Source organism: Syngnathus acus, chromosome 11, assembly GCF_901709675.1.
Source record: "Syngnathus acus chromosome 11, fSynAcu1.2, whole genome shotgun sequence".
In the NCBI taxonomy this organism is placed as follows: Eukaryota; Metazoa; Chordata; class Actinopteri; order Syngnathiformes; family Syngnathidae; genus Syngnathus; species Syngnathus acus.
The window spans coordinates 2,093,280-2,108,792 of NC_051096.1; the positions used below are offsets into that span (position 1 = coordinate 2,093,280).

General features: G+C 47.9%; 3 protein-coding genes and 1 long non-coding RNA gene across 6 annotated transcripts in view; 2 read left to right on the forward strand and 2 right to left on the reverse strand.

The window, feature by feature from the left end:
• LOC119130207 (fibrinogen C domain-containing protein 1-like) overlaps positions 1 to 15,513 on the reverse strand; it is a 559,732-nt gene that overhangs the window by 35,580 nt on the left and 508,639 nt on the right. The window lies entirely within an intron of this gene.
• On the forward strand, positions 3,004 to 6,266 carry LOC119130318 (H-2 class I histocompatibility antigen, alpha chain-like). The gene is made up of 8 exons (XM_037264136.1): positions 3,004 to 3,185; positions 3,958 to 4,221; positions 4,365 to 4,643; positions 4,760 to 5,059; positions 5,154 to 5,264; positions 5,359 to 5,376; positions 5,578 to 5,632; positions 5,737 to 6,266. Exons 1-7 carry the CDS (start codon positions 3,122 to 3,124, stop codon positions 5,610 to 5,612), a joined length of 1,071 nt encoding a protein of 356 aa, XP_037120031.1. The 5' UTR covers positions 3,004 to 3,121; the 3' UTR covers positions 5,613 to 5,632; positions 5,737 to 6,266.
• LOC119130465 lies at positions 3,653 to 3,951 on the reverse strand. Its single transcript, XR_005099426.1, has 2 exons — positions 3,826 to 3,951; positions 3,653 to 3,730 (listed from the first exon to the last, which is right to left on the reverse strand). It is a non-coding gene; the product is annotated as an uncharacterized LOC119130465 (long non-coding RNA).
• Positions 10,356 to 15,489, forward strand: atf6b (activating transcription factor 6 beta). Of its 3 annotated transcripts, none has more exons than XM_037263902.1 (17): positions 10,356 to 10,672; positions 11,308 to 11,384; positions 11,480 to 11,555; positions 11,630 to 11,686; positions 11,893 to 12,008; positions 12,074 to 12,248; positions 12,615 to 12,752; positions 13,029 to 13,153; positions 13,235 to 13,414; positions 13,489 to 13,571; positions 13,685 to 13,855; positions 13,927 to 14,040; positions 14,237 to 14,336; positions 14,402 to 14,475; positions 14,541 to 14,640; positions 14,722 to 14,806; positions 15,030 to 15,489. In XM_037263902.1, the coding sequence occupies exons 1-17, from the start codon at positions 10,597 to 10,599 to the stop codon at positions 15,269 to 15,271; spliced, it is 1,989 nt and encodes a 662-aa protein (XP_037119797.1). In that variant the 5' UTR covers positions 10,356 to 10,596; the 3' UTR covers positions 15,272 to 15,489. The 3 variants fall into 3 exon arrangements, with proteins under 3 accessions (XP_037119797.1, XP_037119798.1, XP_037119799.1); XM_037263903.1 differs by having other exon boundaries at positions 14,405 to 14,475; XM_037263904.1 differs by having other exon boundaries at positions 14,408 to 14,475.

Here is a 15,513-nt window from a genome sequence, read left to right on the forward strand (position 1 = left end):
TTTATGTGGCCCGCAACGACAAATTGTGCATCAAATTCGTGTGTCATTACTAGAATTGCAAATTGTCTTCACTTTTAACTCAACTTCACTCATCTGATTTGAAAACGAGTTTGTTTTGTAGCTTTTACTGTATATAATATGAGGTGCTCATACATTTATTTGGGTTGACAGTCATAATGGCCCTCCGAAAGAAGCTATGACTACAATGCGGCCCGCAAAAAAATTAGCTTGACACCCCTGACCTACGCCATCCTGGACGACGGCTCGGAAAGAACAATGCTGCTCTCAGCAGCTGCCCGAGAGCTTGGCATGCGAGGAGCGAGGGAGGACCTCCCACTGCGGACCATCCGGCAGGACATCCAGACACTTTGTGGGTCTACCGTGTCCTTCCGCATCTCCCCGGCTGCCGACCCAAAGACCAGCTTCAAAGTCTCTAAGGCCTTCACAGCAGCACGCCTTGGCCTGGCCGACCAGTCCTATCCGACAGACCAACTCCGGCAGAGGTACTCCCATCTCACTGGACTACCAATAAGGACTTTCCACAAGGTCAAACCATTGTTGCTGATAGGATCAGACCACCCACATCTGATTACCGTCATCAAACCGATCAGACTGGGCACTCCAGGCGGACCGGCCGCTATCTGTACCAGACTAGGTTGGGCCCTGCAGGGTCCGGTCAAGTTCACCCAGAACAGTTTGAGACCTCATCAGTGCCTGGTGACATCCGTTCCCCAACCTCCCGAAAACTGGCCAGTCAGACCCAGCGCTGACCCTGAAGACGACGCCTCCGAGCTGGGAAAGTCCGTCTTCTGTCAACACAGTTGTGGCCACTGCAGCAGATACCAGGCAGCATGACACTTGGCAAGACCTGCTACACGCTACCGCCCAGGAGCTGCATGGGGCGGCAGATCAGAGCGGCAAACGCACCGCTGAAGATTACCGCAGGGCAGAGATCCTTATCTTCAAGCGATCCCAGTGCGAGAGCTTCCCCGACGAGCTGAGACTCTTGACAGCTGGTAGGCCTGTCCCGTCGAACAGTAGATTGCTCACCTTGTCCCCCGAGATGGACCAAGAGGAGCTCGTTTGCGTCGGAGGTCGGCCCCGCCACGCTGAAGACCTTAACCAAACAGCGGTACACCCCATAGTGCTGGACTTGAGCCACCCTTCTCCTCGACTCCTCGTTAAAGACTTTGACAGCTTCGGGCCATTCCAGGTTATGGTGGGGAGGCGCACGGAGAAGAGGTGGGGCATCATCTTCAAGTGTCTCACCGCCAGAGGTAAGATGGAGTTGCCCTGTAATGTGTTTTTATTTTATTGTTGGAGCCTATTTAATTTATTATATTGATTGTATTAATATCATTATTATTTGTGGTCTGGCCTATGAATTATTCCTGTTCTATATGTGAAGCCAGATAGTGCCAGTGCCATTCACGGCCTAATGTCTCAAGTCATTAAGGACAAACTCTTCAATCAAATCAACACATCTAATTAATTTTTCCTCCTTTGCAGCCACCTATAATGAGGGAGTTAGTTTTGTCTTTTTGGTGTTTCTTGGGTTTTGAAGGAGTAGTAGTGATACCATTTTTTTCAACCACTAAAATCATTACTAGAATATGTTTTATTTTTCTTATATGAAAGTCAACCCGGAGATTTATGGTCAATGTAAATAAATACCTTTTTTTGGATTGAAGAACTATCTCCGCGAGTGCTTTTTGGTTTAGTGGGTTGAAGACCTCCTCCTTACAAGCTACTCTTTTATTTTTGTGGTGACAATTTTTGGAATACAAGAGTAGCCATAACAAGTTGAAAAAACTTCACTGAAGACTCCAAGGAAATTAATTCGGAGAGTCTGTGGATCCATGCGATCACCTGCTGTCAGAGGAGGAAGCCGTGAGTAAAAACAGCTGATCGGATTTATGAATTTACAAATGCGCACGAGTCTGCGCAAGGACTCTTATCGCAGGAGGAAAAGGATTATTGGTATGAACCCAGGATAACTAACCTAAATTATTTCATTAAAGAGGTGGAACCATGGAAAAGAGACATTGCACAGTCAAAGATTGGACCACAAGACAGCATACTCAAATGTATCACGCGGCTCAAATGTATCACGCAGATCAAAGTCTCGCGCTGCCTTGTCAGTCTCTTCAGCATTAAAGAGGGCCAAGGCAGATCAGGCTGCTGCACTGGCACGAGCTGCTGCGTTGAAAGAAAAACAAACTTTCCAATTGGAGGAATTAAAATTGAAATCGAAGATGGACAAATTGAGTTGGATGCGGACCTTGCTGCATCAGCTGCTAAAATAAAAATACTCCAAAGTGATGATGAGGGGAGCCAGGAGACTCCAGATGATGCCATGAATGAGTATGATTCTCACCATGAACCAGAAACAATGGAAAGCAATGTGGAATTTGTGCAATTAGGTGCCATACCCAAAACCCAACTCCAGCAAACCATCTCAAATCTCAACAGGCCTCCACCTCCCTGCTCACCAGAAATAAAATCTCAATTTAATTTTTGTTTTTTTTGTGTGTGCTTTGGTTTGTTCTGTGTTTTTTTGTATTGGGGATGTCTTATTTTGGTTTTGATGGTGTTTGAATGAAAGGTTGAATGGGGGGGGGGGGGGGGGTGCATGTAAGGGACCGCGCCGAAAAGCGCGTGTGCAAGAACATTAAAGAGAAGGAATACATTACACCACCATCTTGTCGTGTCTCAGAAAGAAATGGATATTGAAGCTGCAAACCTAACAAGAATAGTTGTCCATTTTTGCCCATGTGAAGGCCTTCGAGCTTTGTCTGTGGTTAAGGGCTGTATAAAGAAACTTGACTTGCAATGATAACAGCCAGCGAGGCGGGTCACGTGATTTCAGAGAAAGCCAAACTCGAGCTGATGTTGTTGCGCGCCCCTACCAGCAGGAGGAAGCGATGTTTTACCACACGGTTTATTGTGCGCACAGCCCTGAGTGACGTCATCGCCAGGCTGAACTCCAATTGGCTTAAGTGGGAAGTAGTCGAAGCGCGTCTGCTGTTTTCTGTACTTCCTCGTCCGCCAGCCAGACGAGTCACTTGTCGCAACTTCGACCAAATACCCCTTTTGACTAAAATCGCAAAAGGACAACTTGATGCTTGCAATGAATTTACTTGTATTCTTTGTTGCGGCCGTGCAAATTTACAGCGTGGCACCTGGTAAGTTTACTTTACTTACAACTCAGTTTATTATCCTCAAGATTGACGCTCTTGATTTTGAACTGACGCATTTATTATTATTTTGTTTGGTTACATTTTCTTCACATGTCTGCTGCGTCAACATTTCATGAGCGGAAATTTCCTTCACCTGAACACTCGTTTTCTTATAGTTAGACGGGAACACAATGCTATTATTCGAACTTTTGGAATATTTAGTTAATAAAGTTGAAAAACAAGTGACACAAAGCAAGATGGTGTATACCTGCATGAATATCCATTTGGTTAATTATGGAAAAGCTAATGTACAGTAATGAAATGTTTGACAATAGAGTCTTTGCAATTGATTATTAACATTTCACGGTAACGGCAATAAAGTTGTATCTAATCTTTCATAATAAAAAAAAACATTGTATTGCCTCCTGAATAGACAATATATTATCAATTACGTAATTGGAAAAGTTTTGGGGGCAAATTAAAGAGAATGGCAAAAGTTATGTAATTATATTTCTTTCATAAGTGGATTTAAATCACTGATGAGGGGCATCCTGCTGGAATCTAACATATTTATCAACAACCAGCAGAAAACAAACAATTGTCAAATCACTGACAAGTTTGAGCGAAACAATGCGCTTGGATAAACATGAACTCCAACATGTCAAGTGCTGCAATGTTCAAACTGCAGACAGAATCATTGAAAATGTGAATTGCACAAGATTGCTTAATGTACAAACAAAGCAAGATCATGGGTGTCATTTTTGTGTTTGTCTTTCAGTCACTCACACGCTCAATTATTTCGTGACCAGCTCTCAAGTTGCAAGGCTACCAGAATACTTGCTGGTGGCGTATGTTGACGGCGTTCAGATTCAGCAGTTTGACAGCAACCACAGGGAAACGAAAGTGAAACATGACTGGGTGAACAAAATCACAGAAGATGAGCCGCACTTCTGGAAGAGAGAGACGGAGATCCAAATTGGGAATGAGCAGACCAGTAAAGTCAACATTGAAATCGCTAAAAAGCGCTTCAACCAAACTGGAGGTTTGTTTACGTCCGAGCGTCCGCTCGTAAAATTCATTTCATGTGCTGGTACACTTTTTTTTTCTTCCCGACTAATAAGCAGACGTGTCACTGCTGGCTTCTCTCTGATTATCGTCACTGAATCTTGTGTGCGATCCCTTCAGGTGTTCACATGTTTCAGGTGATAGACGGCTGTGAATGGGACGATGAGACTGGGGAGGTTGATGGTTGGTGGCACCTCCGTTACGATGGAGAAGACTTCCTGTCATTTGAGGCGAAGACGATGACATGGATCGCAGCACATCCACAAGCTTTCATCACCAAATTGAAGTGGGACCAAATCGACGGGCTCAATGAAGCCAAAAAGAATCACTACACTGAGGTGTGTCCTTCTGATTTGAAGAAGCATGTGAGCAACGGGAGGCACTTCCTGACGAGAACCGGTACGTTGTCCTCTCACACCTTCTCTCAACCTCGCACTCTCTTTCCTCCCTTCACATTCTCTCCGTCTTTCGTGCCCTCCTCACGCGTTTCCCTCCATTTTTGCCCCTGCGTGCAGAGCTTCCCAAGGTGTCTCTCCTGCAGAAGACTCCTTCCTCTCCGGTCACCTGCCACGCCACGGGTTTCTACCCCATTACATCGTCCCTCTTTTGGAGGAAGAACGGCGAGGAGATCCACGAGGACGTGGAGATGGGGGAGACCCTCCCCAACCACGACGGAACCTTCCAGACCTCGGTCGACCTGAAAGTGGAGGTGACGCCCGCCGCGGAGCGGGAGTACGAATGCGTGTTCCAGCTGGCCGGCGTCTCGGAAGACATCGTCATCAAGCTGGACGCCGGAAGCATCCTGAGCAACCACGGTGAGCGTTTGGCGCGGCTCAGACACGGCCGATTGGCTGTGGGCTCTCGCGGGTCATTGACGTGTCTCTCTTTGCGCTTTGCCGTGTGAAGAAGAGCAAGGCAGGAAGAAGGCGGTGGCCATCGCCGTCCCGTTGGTGGTCCTCGCTCTGGTGGCGGTGGTGGTGGTGGTGATGTTCCTTGCCAAGCGTATCAAAAGCAAACAAGGTGAGCAACACAAATGTTTGCTCCGTCAGGAACATCCAAAGAGAACATTGTTTGTGACCATTCCTAATCTCCTCTTGCTTCTCTTTCATTTCAGCCAAATACTCTCAAGCTTGTAAGTAAAACATTTTCTGCTTCCTTTGCGCCACAATAACAAGGCAGCCATGTCAAGATTTGATTCAAACCTAAGCCTTCAGCTGCGTACACTGATGCCCTGAGATACGCTCGCAAATGCTTTTTTTTCCATTGAAAGGAATGGAATGACATTCTTCATCAAAATTGTTGTCTTGTGTAATTTAACCTCTCTGGCTTTTAGCTGTTTCCACCGATTCTGAGCCTGTTGCCGAGTGAGAGGCAGCAACAGTCACCTGGTAAGTTAGCTCATGCTGACTACACGTGGTCTTCGGATTCTGGAGGTGGGTTAGGGAACATTTGGATTCTTGTTGACTATTTTGCTCTGCTCTTCTTTCTTCAGGTGTCGGAATTCTTTCAGAGGACTTTCTCATCACAACACAGATGTTTTTTTTCTTCTTCAAGTCAACAATAATTATGTTTCTGTTAAATCAAACAGTTTTTGGGTGGTTTTGACGACGATAGCGACAGGCTTCATTGTTGTTTGATTGTATTTCCTATTTTGAAATGCCGTTTGATCCCAGGTCTTCATCTAATAAACAACTAACACGTTTCTCAGAAGGGGAGATTCTTGACTGCCCTTATTTGCGGCTAAACATATTCAACGATCAATGCCCAACGTGGAACTGCAAAACGGAGTGTGCGCTACTCGACTGCGACCAACAGAGGCGCTGTCGAATCACGCTCAACAGGTTGGCTGTCTTAAGAAGTTCAGCATGACGATGACGATGGGAGGTGAAGCAAAATTGTTGCCGCTGCGTTTGGAATTTTGCTCTCTCGGGAAGAAAAAAGCAGTTGTCAATTTTTGTCATTGTTGAAATCAAGTGAATGTCAATCAAATGTGTCAATAAAATACAGGACTGTCTCAGAGAATTAGAATCTTGTGATGAAGTTCTTTATTTTCTGTAATGCAATTAAAAAAACAAAAATGTCATACATTCTGGATTCATTATAAATCAACTGAAATATTGCAAGCCCTTTATGATTTTAATATTGCCGATTATGGCGTACAGCTTAAGAAAACTCAAATATCCTATCTCAAAATATTAGAATATTTCCTCAGACCAAGTAAAAAAAAAAAGATTTATAACTTGACTTGCAATGATAACAGCCAGCGAGGCGGGTCACGTGATTTCAGAGAAAACCAAACTCGAGCTGATGTTGTTGCGCGCCCCTACCAGCAGGAGAAGGCGATGTTTTACCACACGGTTTATTAACATACTGTGCACGCAGCTCAGAGTGACATCATCGCCAGGCTGAACTCCGATTGGCTTAAGTGGGAGGAATTCACCAGATACGGGTTTGGCAAGAACGAGGAAATAGGGCGCAAGAAGCCTGCCAATCCTCCGCCATTTCAGGACTGAGAGCTGAAATGCAAAATGGCCAACCCAAGTGGAAAGTCCCTTGTTTGTTCACTTTGGTTTTGTACAATTAAATAAATCAAGTCAGTGGTTACCACCGGATGGAAGTCGCATCATGAAAGTTGTTTTCTGGATGAATTTGAGCCCTTAAAAACCTTCAGACTCTTTTATCAAGCAATTTATCATAATGAAATACATTTTAAAAATATATCAGTAAAATAGATTAGGTAAATAATAAAATTGTGATGATATAAATATTTTTTAAATGTATTACGTTTTTTTTTCATTATTCAGATTGAGTAAATTCACACATACCCTGTCTCGATTTTAAAGATTGTTTGCAGGACATTTAAATGTTAGCATTCATTTATGTTTTTTTTTGTTGGCGTTGTTGCTGACACGCTTGCAATAAAACGCTTGGGTGATCTTTGCTGATTTGTCTTGCAAGTGGAGAGCCACAACAACATCGACAGCTTGTTGAGCTGTTGTTGACTCATCAAATACTTCTGAAAACATGTCACAAAACGAGCGTCTCATCGACACGTTTCAAGCTTTCCTGGCTTGGCTTGCTTCGGATTGGTTTCGTTTGTTTCTACTTGAGGAGCAACTATGCAGGTTAGAGGTCGTTGTTTTAAAAAAAAAAAAGCGTGGCTCCATAGCGCCATCTTGTGCTCTGCTCAAAGTTTGCGTTCTCGGACCACATTTGAGTTTGAAAACGGCCTTTTTCTGTCTTCCTGGGAGTGTTTTGACCAAGTGTAGCAAATTTGAACAGGTTCCTCCAGCCCCAAGCAAAGTTACAGGGAAAACGGGCCATATTTGATCACTCTTATATTCAGCACCGTTTAAAACGGGGTTTCAAGTATAAGTTTGTCTCAGGCATTAAATCTAAAGTGGCGTATGTAAGTGTTGAGTTTCATATGTTGTCGTTTCTGAAGGCGCTGTCTCTGGGGGTGGTTCCAAGCGTTCTTGTTCAGCTGTCACTCGTGCTTCCGCGCCCCGCTCATCTAGTACCACGACAGAGTCGGGTCATAAGTGTGCAACTCCCAAAAATTATTTGAACCTGAAAAATATATTTAAATCTGAGAAAGCAAGACTTGAACCTGAAAAAAAAGAGATGTGAATCTGAAAATATAAAACATGCAACCTATAAAAAGACCTCAAATCTTGAAAAATAAATGGAGGTGAAACCTGAAAATAATAAGCATTTTTTATAACTTTCACTTTGTAAAATCAACAGATTATTTTCAGTTTTAAGTTTTATTTTTTCAAGTACGAGTTTTGCTTTTTCAACTACAAAACCTTTGACCCCAATCAAACAAATCTCTCATTTGATAGTTTGTGTTGACTCAGTGCTAAATACTGTCTTTTGTGAGCCTTCGAAGATGAGTCGGAATGCTCTCAACCGGCCTGGCGAGACCCAATCGCTGGTACTGCCTTGGCTCTGGCCAGAGGCGTAGCCAGGAATTTTTCCAGTAGGGGCGCACGCCCACAAGAAAAAAAATCGAACATCACCCACGCCGTTCGCTGATCGCTAAAACAACATCCGGGTCCGGGAGGCAAACGGTGAATGGATAACTTTGCGCACATAGAATAGCGCAAGCACATTCGCGCAAGACCGAAAGAAAAAAACGGCATGAAAATGAAGAATCGAAAAAGCTCGTTTTTTTTCAACCGGGGCGCAGGGAGTCCTAACCGGGGCGCCGCCCCGGCTCGCCCCGGCTTGGCTACGCCTCTGGCTCTGGCCTGCCAGGCGAGCTAAAAACGGTGGCCAAGCCAGGCGGCTGGCACTAAAGAGGTTCCCATTTGGAAAATGACTGCCGTAGAAAGCGAATTGGTGCTCCGGCCTCGGCCGCCAGGAGCCAGTGTGTACTTGCAGTCCGCACAAAACAACTCAGGGCAAATACGGTCGTACTTCCACGACTGTGAGTGAATCAGTAATATGCTGTAACGTTGCTTTTTCCGGCAGAGTAAAGAATGTTTGTGGGAATTGTTCTATTACGTGTCAACATGTGTTGTTCAATCGTTGCTGTTCAAATACTCATTGCGTGAAGGTTTGTCAAATTGCAACATCCATGCTAATGTTAGCATGTCAATAGGATTTCAAAAAAAAGTCAAACCTCGGTTTTCGAACGTCCCGGTTCTCGAACAAATCGGAATTCGAGCGAAGATTTTGATATTTTTTGCTTCGGTTGTCGAACAGAAATTTGGAGATCAAACCTCGCGAGATGAGCCTAGAGGACCCGAGAAAACCCGAACGCGCGATCCGGATGCCGACTGACTCCGTTCGTTGGTATTGTATTTTCGTTACTTTGAGGAGTGTATTAACCCCTAATCATGCCTCCAAAGAAAGCAAGTGGGAGCAGTAAAGCCATCCTAAAACACAAAGACGCTCTTAAAGCAATTCGACAGTGAGCGCCCGGCGCGCTGCAGTTGCACGATCAGACCAAATTAAGCTCCCTGCGCACTGAGGTCCACTAAAATTTTGGAAAGTACGTCAGGACTTAAAACATATTTTCTAAATTTCAGTGACGGCCCAAATAAATAAGGGTGGCACTTATAGAGTCATTGCACCCCAATCACGCTGATAAGATGCCAAAGGTTTTTCAGCGAAAACGGGATGAATATTGCCAACAATCATCCCACTTTGTGAATGCTACTTCAGTCAATCAGCAAGCATTGTAAGCATCATATAAAGCAGCGTACCAAATTGCTCAGTGCAAGAAAAAAACACCATTGCAGAAGAGCAAGCCGTGGATATGGTCTCAATCATGCTGCCTCATTTCGAGCACAAATTGTTTTCTTAATTTTTGTTTTGTAGGTTAAAATGTTTTATATATTGTGCTCCTGAGTTAATGTTGCTGATTACTTTGAATTGAATATTATTTATTGCTGTTATTTAATTTAATATGATTTATGTTTATTATTGTATTTCTTCCAGCACAAAATGGCAGTTGGTCAAGAATGTTTATAGTTTAAATAATTATAATTTATTTTTAATTTCGAGCAGTGATGCACATTGAATCTGTTCTGTTACAGACTAAAAAACAATGTTATTAATAGTTATTCTTTATTGTAAGTTGATCTTTCTTTTTTATTTCTACTTTGTTTTCTTTAATGTTAATAACGGGGGGGGGGGCGAAATGTTTTCTTCTCCCTAGGGGGGGCATCACAGAAAATTATTGAGAAGCACTGGTATAGCGTAAAGTCTGTTCATTATGGCGTTGAGCGAGCATGCATGTTTGCGTACCGTGAAAAACTGCTTTTACGTGATTGGCCTTTTGATTAGTGCGCGCGGCTGCTGTTCATTCCTTTGCCGACTTTACATTTCGACTTTTTTCTCTCATTCGGTATAATGGAATGTTTTGGTAGAAGCACGTTTGTAAAACGTGAGTGTCTTTGACTCGAACGTGATTGGCTGACAGAAGTGTCCGTTTAGAAGTGGTTGCAAACTAGAACTTTATTGGTGCCTCACCACTGTCAACCAAAAACGCGCCTTCCTATTGGTGAAGTCATCCGCAAAAGCACCGCCTTCACGTCGCCCATTGGCGGCTCGGCCCGTCTATCTTCTGTGATCTCAGCTGCCTTCCGACGAATGAGCAAAAGGTGGGCGGAGCTTCGCAGGAGGACATTTCCTCGTTGCTTTCAAGCAGGTTAGCGTTTCGAAACTAGCGGCTTCGAGAAAGAGAAGGCCAGCAAAGTGTGGCCTTGGCGAGTGTCAAGATGAAAAGGTCGCCAAAGGTCTAGACCAGCTGATATGAACGAGAAGGGGCGCGCCCATAACAAAGTGGAACGAAGTCTCGTGAAATAATCGAGCCGAAGCTGGTGCTGCTGCTTGTGGGGCGATGAGCCTGGACGTGTTGTGCGATTCGGATGTCGGGCGATTCTTTGCCGACAATCTGCTAACCAGCGAAGATTGGGGTGAGCCGCTTGCTACGATTTGCTATTGGACGCCTCCCTTTCGTCCCGCATCAATTTGGGTTATCTCACACACCACCCCCGTCCCCGATTCATTTTCGTCGACGTCATAACACTTGTCTCGAACGCGGCCTTTACGTGACGTCACGTGTGTGTTGCACGCGTCCTCGTGCTTCCTGCTCCAATCCGGATACGAGGCAATTTTATTTTATTTTTTTAAATAAGAGTCGTTATGAAATAAACAACGATGAATGCCGAGCGGCCAGACCATGTACATACACAATTTTAAAACAAAGATGACCTACAAAATAGAGTTCAGTGGTGATTAAAGTGGCAGTTTCTGTAAAAGCCAACGTATCAAGCGGACCCCAGCTGAGCCTGCCCACAAAGAGCCCAATCCTGCAAAGAATTGCATTGAAATTGTTTTATTTAATCAACGCCCAAAATTCTTGAATAAGATTTAACGACAAAATCTGCTCATCACAAATTACGGGTGTTGCTTTCCCCCAAGAAAAATTAGAGAAACAAAATCCGTTAGGTGCCAACTTGTGAATATGTGGGGGTCCCCAGTATATATTTTGCAAAGTGTTTCAAAAGGTGGGCTTGTTTCTTAAATGAGTGTGTGGTGTCTGTGTTAGATGCATGTTTGTATCGCTGCGATGGCGTGGAGGACGGCGACAGGCATCTTGGTCTGGCGTCCGAGTACGACACTTTGGTATGTCGCCGGTCTTACCGGCTACGTGACCTTCAATACACATACTCACGTTGATACACGGTGTGTGACTTCTTGTTCTGTTTTCCCTGCACCAGTTGGACGATGAGCTGACGCCGGATGGCAAGGCACCTTCGTTTCCGTGGCAGCGTTTGCACGACAACCCGCTTGCAGGTGAGGAACCTTCTTGCCTGCCGCGTCTATGCGTAATTGATACGTGTGATGTGGAAAAAAACAATTTGTGGCAGGTGGTGCCATGGCGTCCAGCAACGTCCAAAGTGACACGGATGAGCCCATGGAGCTGCGTAAGTTGTTTTGGATCAGTGTTGCGAATGTCACGGCAACGCCTGGTTGACTGTTGTCACGGCAGTGCGAATTTGACAGCTTGGGTTGCCTCGGTAATGCCCCCCCGACAGACTTTGTCCGTCACAGCGTGGCCTGGGTTGTCGTGGCAACTCGTGTTTACGGCTCTGGCCTTCCTTGGTGACTATGACAACGCGTGTGCGCGCAGTGTTTCAGGTGAAAGCCGAGCCGGCGTCCCCCGCGTCCTCCAGCGAGGCAGAGTGGTCGGCTCCTGCGCTAGCAGTGCCTGTGTTGGCACCGGCGGTGCCTGCAGATCGTCCGCCGGTGGGTGCGACAACCTTCGGCAGGCTGTCTCTCCATCCGTCTCACTCGCACTTGTTTTACTGCAGGTTCCTGTGAAAGGTGAAAACCCGCCCACGCCTCCCTATGCGTTTGGAGACGTGATGTCCCCCCCGACAGAGGCCGGCGAGCCGGCCGCGGCGGCGACCATTCTGGCAGCGGCGGGGTCGCGGACGACGGCGCGGCTTCCCGCTGTGGTGCCGTCCATCCAAACGCCGGCAACAGGTGCTGTTGATGATGTCATCCGGCAAACGGGGGCAGTTAAAAATCCAGAAAAAGTGACAAGTTGTTAGGTTGGGAGAAACAAGTTCCCTTTTTTGCTTGCTTTGGCTCAGCGATGGCGCAACTGCGGCTCCTATTAATGGCATCTCAAAGCTCTGGAAAGGCCAAACAATGCAAGCGAATCCAATTCGAGCGGCAAACCCACAGTCACTCAGAAATGACGATTCCATGCGTGTTTCCATCGGTTGCGTGCCATACGATTCAAGAATACAAGCTCTTTTGAGTGCCAGCAAAGCGAGTGCAATCGGGATGTCTTGAGGGTCGCCAAGGTGGCCGTCTTTCATACGGAATCTTCTTCTGCGTCCTCAGTGGTTCCGGCGCTGAAGACAGCCATCCTGGCCTCCAGACCCCCCATTCAGCCCCGTCCCCTGTGCCTGGCCGCCCTACCTGTCCCTCGGACGCCCACCAAGACCCTCCTCCTGCGTGGTCTTCCCGCCATGGAACCCGGTGAGACTACAGACAACCAAAAAAGGCGCGCCAACTGACAACACGGGTTGTCTCGGAGTGGCGCGAACACCAGGCCGCGTGGTCGGTCGACGCCCCAACGATAGGTGCCGGCGCACTTTTCGCGGTTACATTTGGTTGCGCGAGCAATTAGAAAGGCTGGTTGTTGTGGGGGCAACGGTTGCGCACTCGTGAAAAGGACACAAAACGCGCCCAGTGGTTCCAAATCCAGCCCAAATTGATGGGGAAGTCCTGGTTGTGCTTGCGACATATTTCTAGTGGTTTGCCTGACGCCGGCCCCCGCCACGGTCAAGATGGAGCCTGCCGCCGCCGCCACCACCACCACCAAGCCCATCGTCCCGGCGACTGCCGCCTTGCCCAGCAATGGCTGCAACGACGTTGACGTGAGTGGCGCCAAATAATCCTGGGGAAAATTGGGGCCGCAACGTGGATAAACGGGCCATCTTGTTGTGGCGGTGTCGCAGATGAAAGTTCTGAAGCGACAGCAGAGGATGATCAAGAACCGCGAGTCGGCCTGTCAGTCCCGCAAGAAGAAGAAGGAGTACGTGCACAACCTGGAGCTTCAGCTGAAGGAAGCGCAACAGGAGAACCAGCGGCTCCGCCGCGAGAACCAGCAGCTGCGGGAAAGGCTGGAGGCCGGCCAGGTACGCCGCCGCTTCCGCCAAGCCAGGAAAGGGGCAAGGACTAACGCAAGTTGCCATTCGTGTGTGTGGCGCAGGGCGGCGAGTCTCCCGGCAGCAGACGAGCCGTCTGCGTCATGGCCATCCTTCTCTTCATGACATTCAGCTTTGGGCCAGCCAGGTAATGCAGGAGCTGATGTTGCCTTGCCGATGCACTCCATCCAAATCTTGAATGCACCGTTTTTATTTTTTGCCACTTGGTTGGCTGCCATCAGCTCAAAGTTTGTCCCACAGTATCTTGGACAGGAGGCGGACGGCGGGCTTTGGGGACGGCGCCAGGTCGTTTACGGGTCGGCGGCTCCTGGAGATGCAACCGGCGACGCAGCCGGCTCGTCACCCGGAAGTCGCCGTGGCGGATGACGATGGGGAGGCGGAAACGTTTGCGACGGAATCTTTTCCGTTCAGGTGACGCTTGACACCCACCCACCCCTAACACACACAATGCTAACGCCACACGTCCAACTTTGACTTTGCAGGAACACGAGCTCAGCTTTCGGTGTGGCCAAAGAGGAGAGCAACCTGCTGCAGCGCCTGGAACGATACTTCAGCCACGCCCACTGTCCGCAGTTCAACCGCTCAGAGTCGCTAAGGTTAGCCACGCCCACTGCCCGCAGTTCAGAGTCGCTAAGGTTGAACAGCGCATCCCGCGGAGAAGGGCAGCCGACTTTCGAGCCCTTCTGCGGGAATATTGTACGAGTTGCACCGCCACGGGTTAGGGCCACGCCAGGACACGGTCAAGTTTGTGCGGCCTCCGTTGGGTTAAATGTTGTTTTGCTTTGGTCGCAGGTTGGCGGCGGAACTTCGCGGTTGGGTTCAGCGGCATCAGATCAATCACAAGAAGTCTGGCGGGAAAGCCAAGATGGCCAAGAAGGCCAAGATGGCTCAGGTGGGTGACTTTGTGTCGGACGCCGACAGGTGAACACATGACATCTGACGTGCGTGCGTGCACAGCAGCAGCGGGCCCAGCTGAGGAAGGCCAACGTGTCCCGATACCTGCCCATCCAGACACACCGCTCCATCCAGAGGTGGGAAGACGAGCCACCTTCCCGTTTGCTGGTTGACCTTTGACCCTTCCTACCCCCCCTCCCAGTCAACTACAGGTGCTTCCTGGGCCCGAGGTGACCTACGGCGACTTCCTGGATGCCATCGACCGACGCGAGGACACCTTCTACGTGGTGTCTTTCAGACGGGTGGGTGGCCCCTGGCCCACAGCCCAGCCCGCCGCTCGGCCCGCCCACTTTTTCACCTCTGTTGATGGCTTGTGCCCACAGGACCACCTGCTGCTGCCTGCCATCAGCCACAACAAGACACGGCGGCCCAAGATGTCGCTCGTCATGCCCGCCATGTCGGTTAACGGTAAGCGCCTCCGTAATGTTGCGCTTTCCATCAGCGAGCGGAGGCTTCGGCAAGAAATGACTCCAAAATACATTTTGCGCACAAGTTTTTATCAATTTAACTTGACACTTTTGGCGCACTCAAAGCCAACTTTGTTACCTTCCTGCTTCAAATGCTCTCGAATGGCTTTGACGATAACTCGTGTGCCCGTTGACTGTCCTCCTCTTTGCCCCGCCCCATCTAGAGAGCGTGTACAACGCGTCGCACGGCTATGAACTTATGATGCAGGTGGACTGCGAGGTAATGAACACCCGCACCGTCCCCATCAAGTCGTCCGCCGTCCCCCCGTCACTGCGGGACCCGCCCCCGACGTCCCAGCCGCACACCAACCACTCGGCGCTGCGAGATCGCCAGCAGCATCAGCCGCCATCGCCGCGCCCCCGTACCCGCTCCCAATATTTTCTCACCCAGTCGGAGGGCGTGTGAAAAGCGTTGCGTCGGCAGCAAGTGCCGGTGCTTCTTTTTCTACTTGTATTTAAGGTTTGTACATAGTGACGTGTAAATATGACTTTTATGTTTGTCATTTTGACCTTTGAAAGTTTCAATTGTTTTCGAGGGGCATCCCGCGTTTGGCGCCCATATCGCCTTGTCTGCTCATCACTTTCTGTTTTACCCATGGTTGAATTAAAGCTTGAGCGACCCCTGCTGGTCTCCTTGGGTTTTTTTGG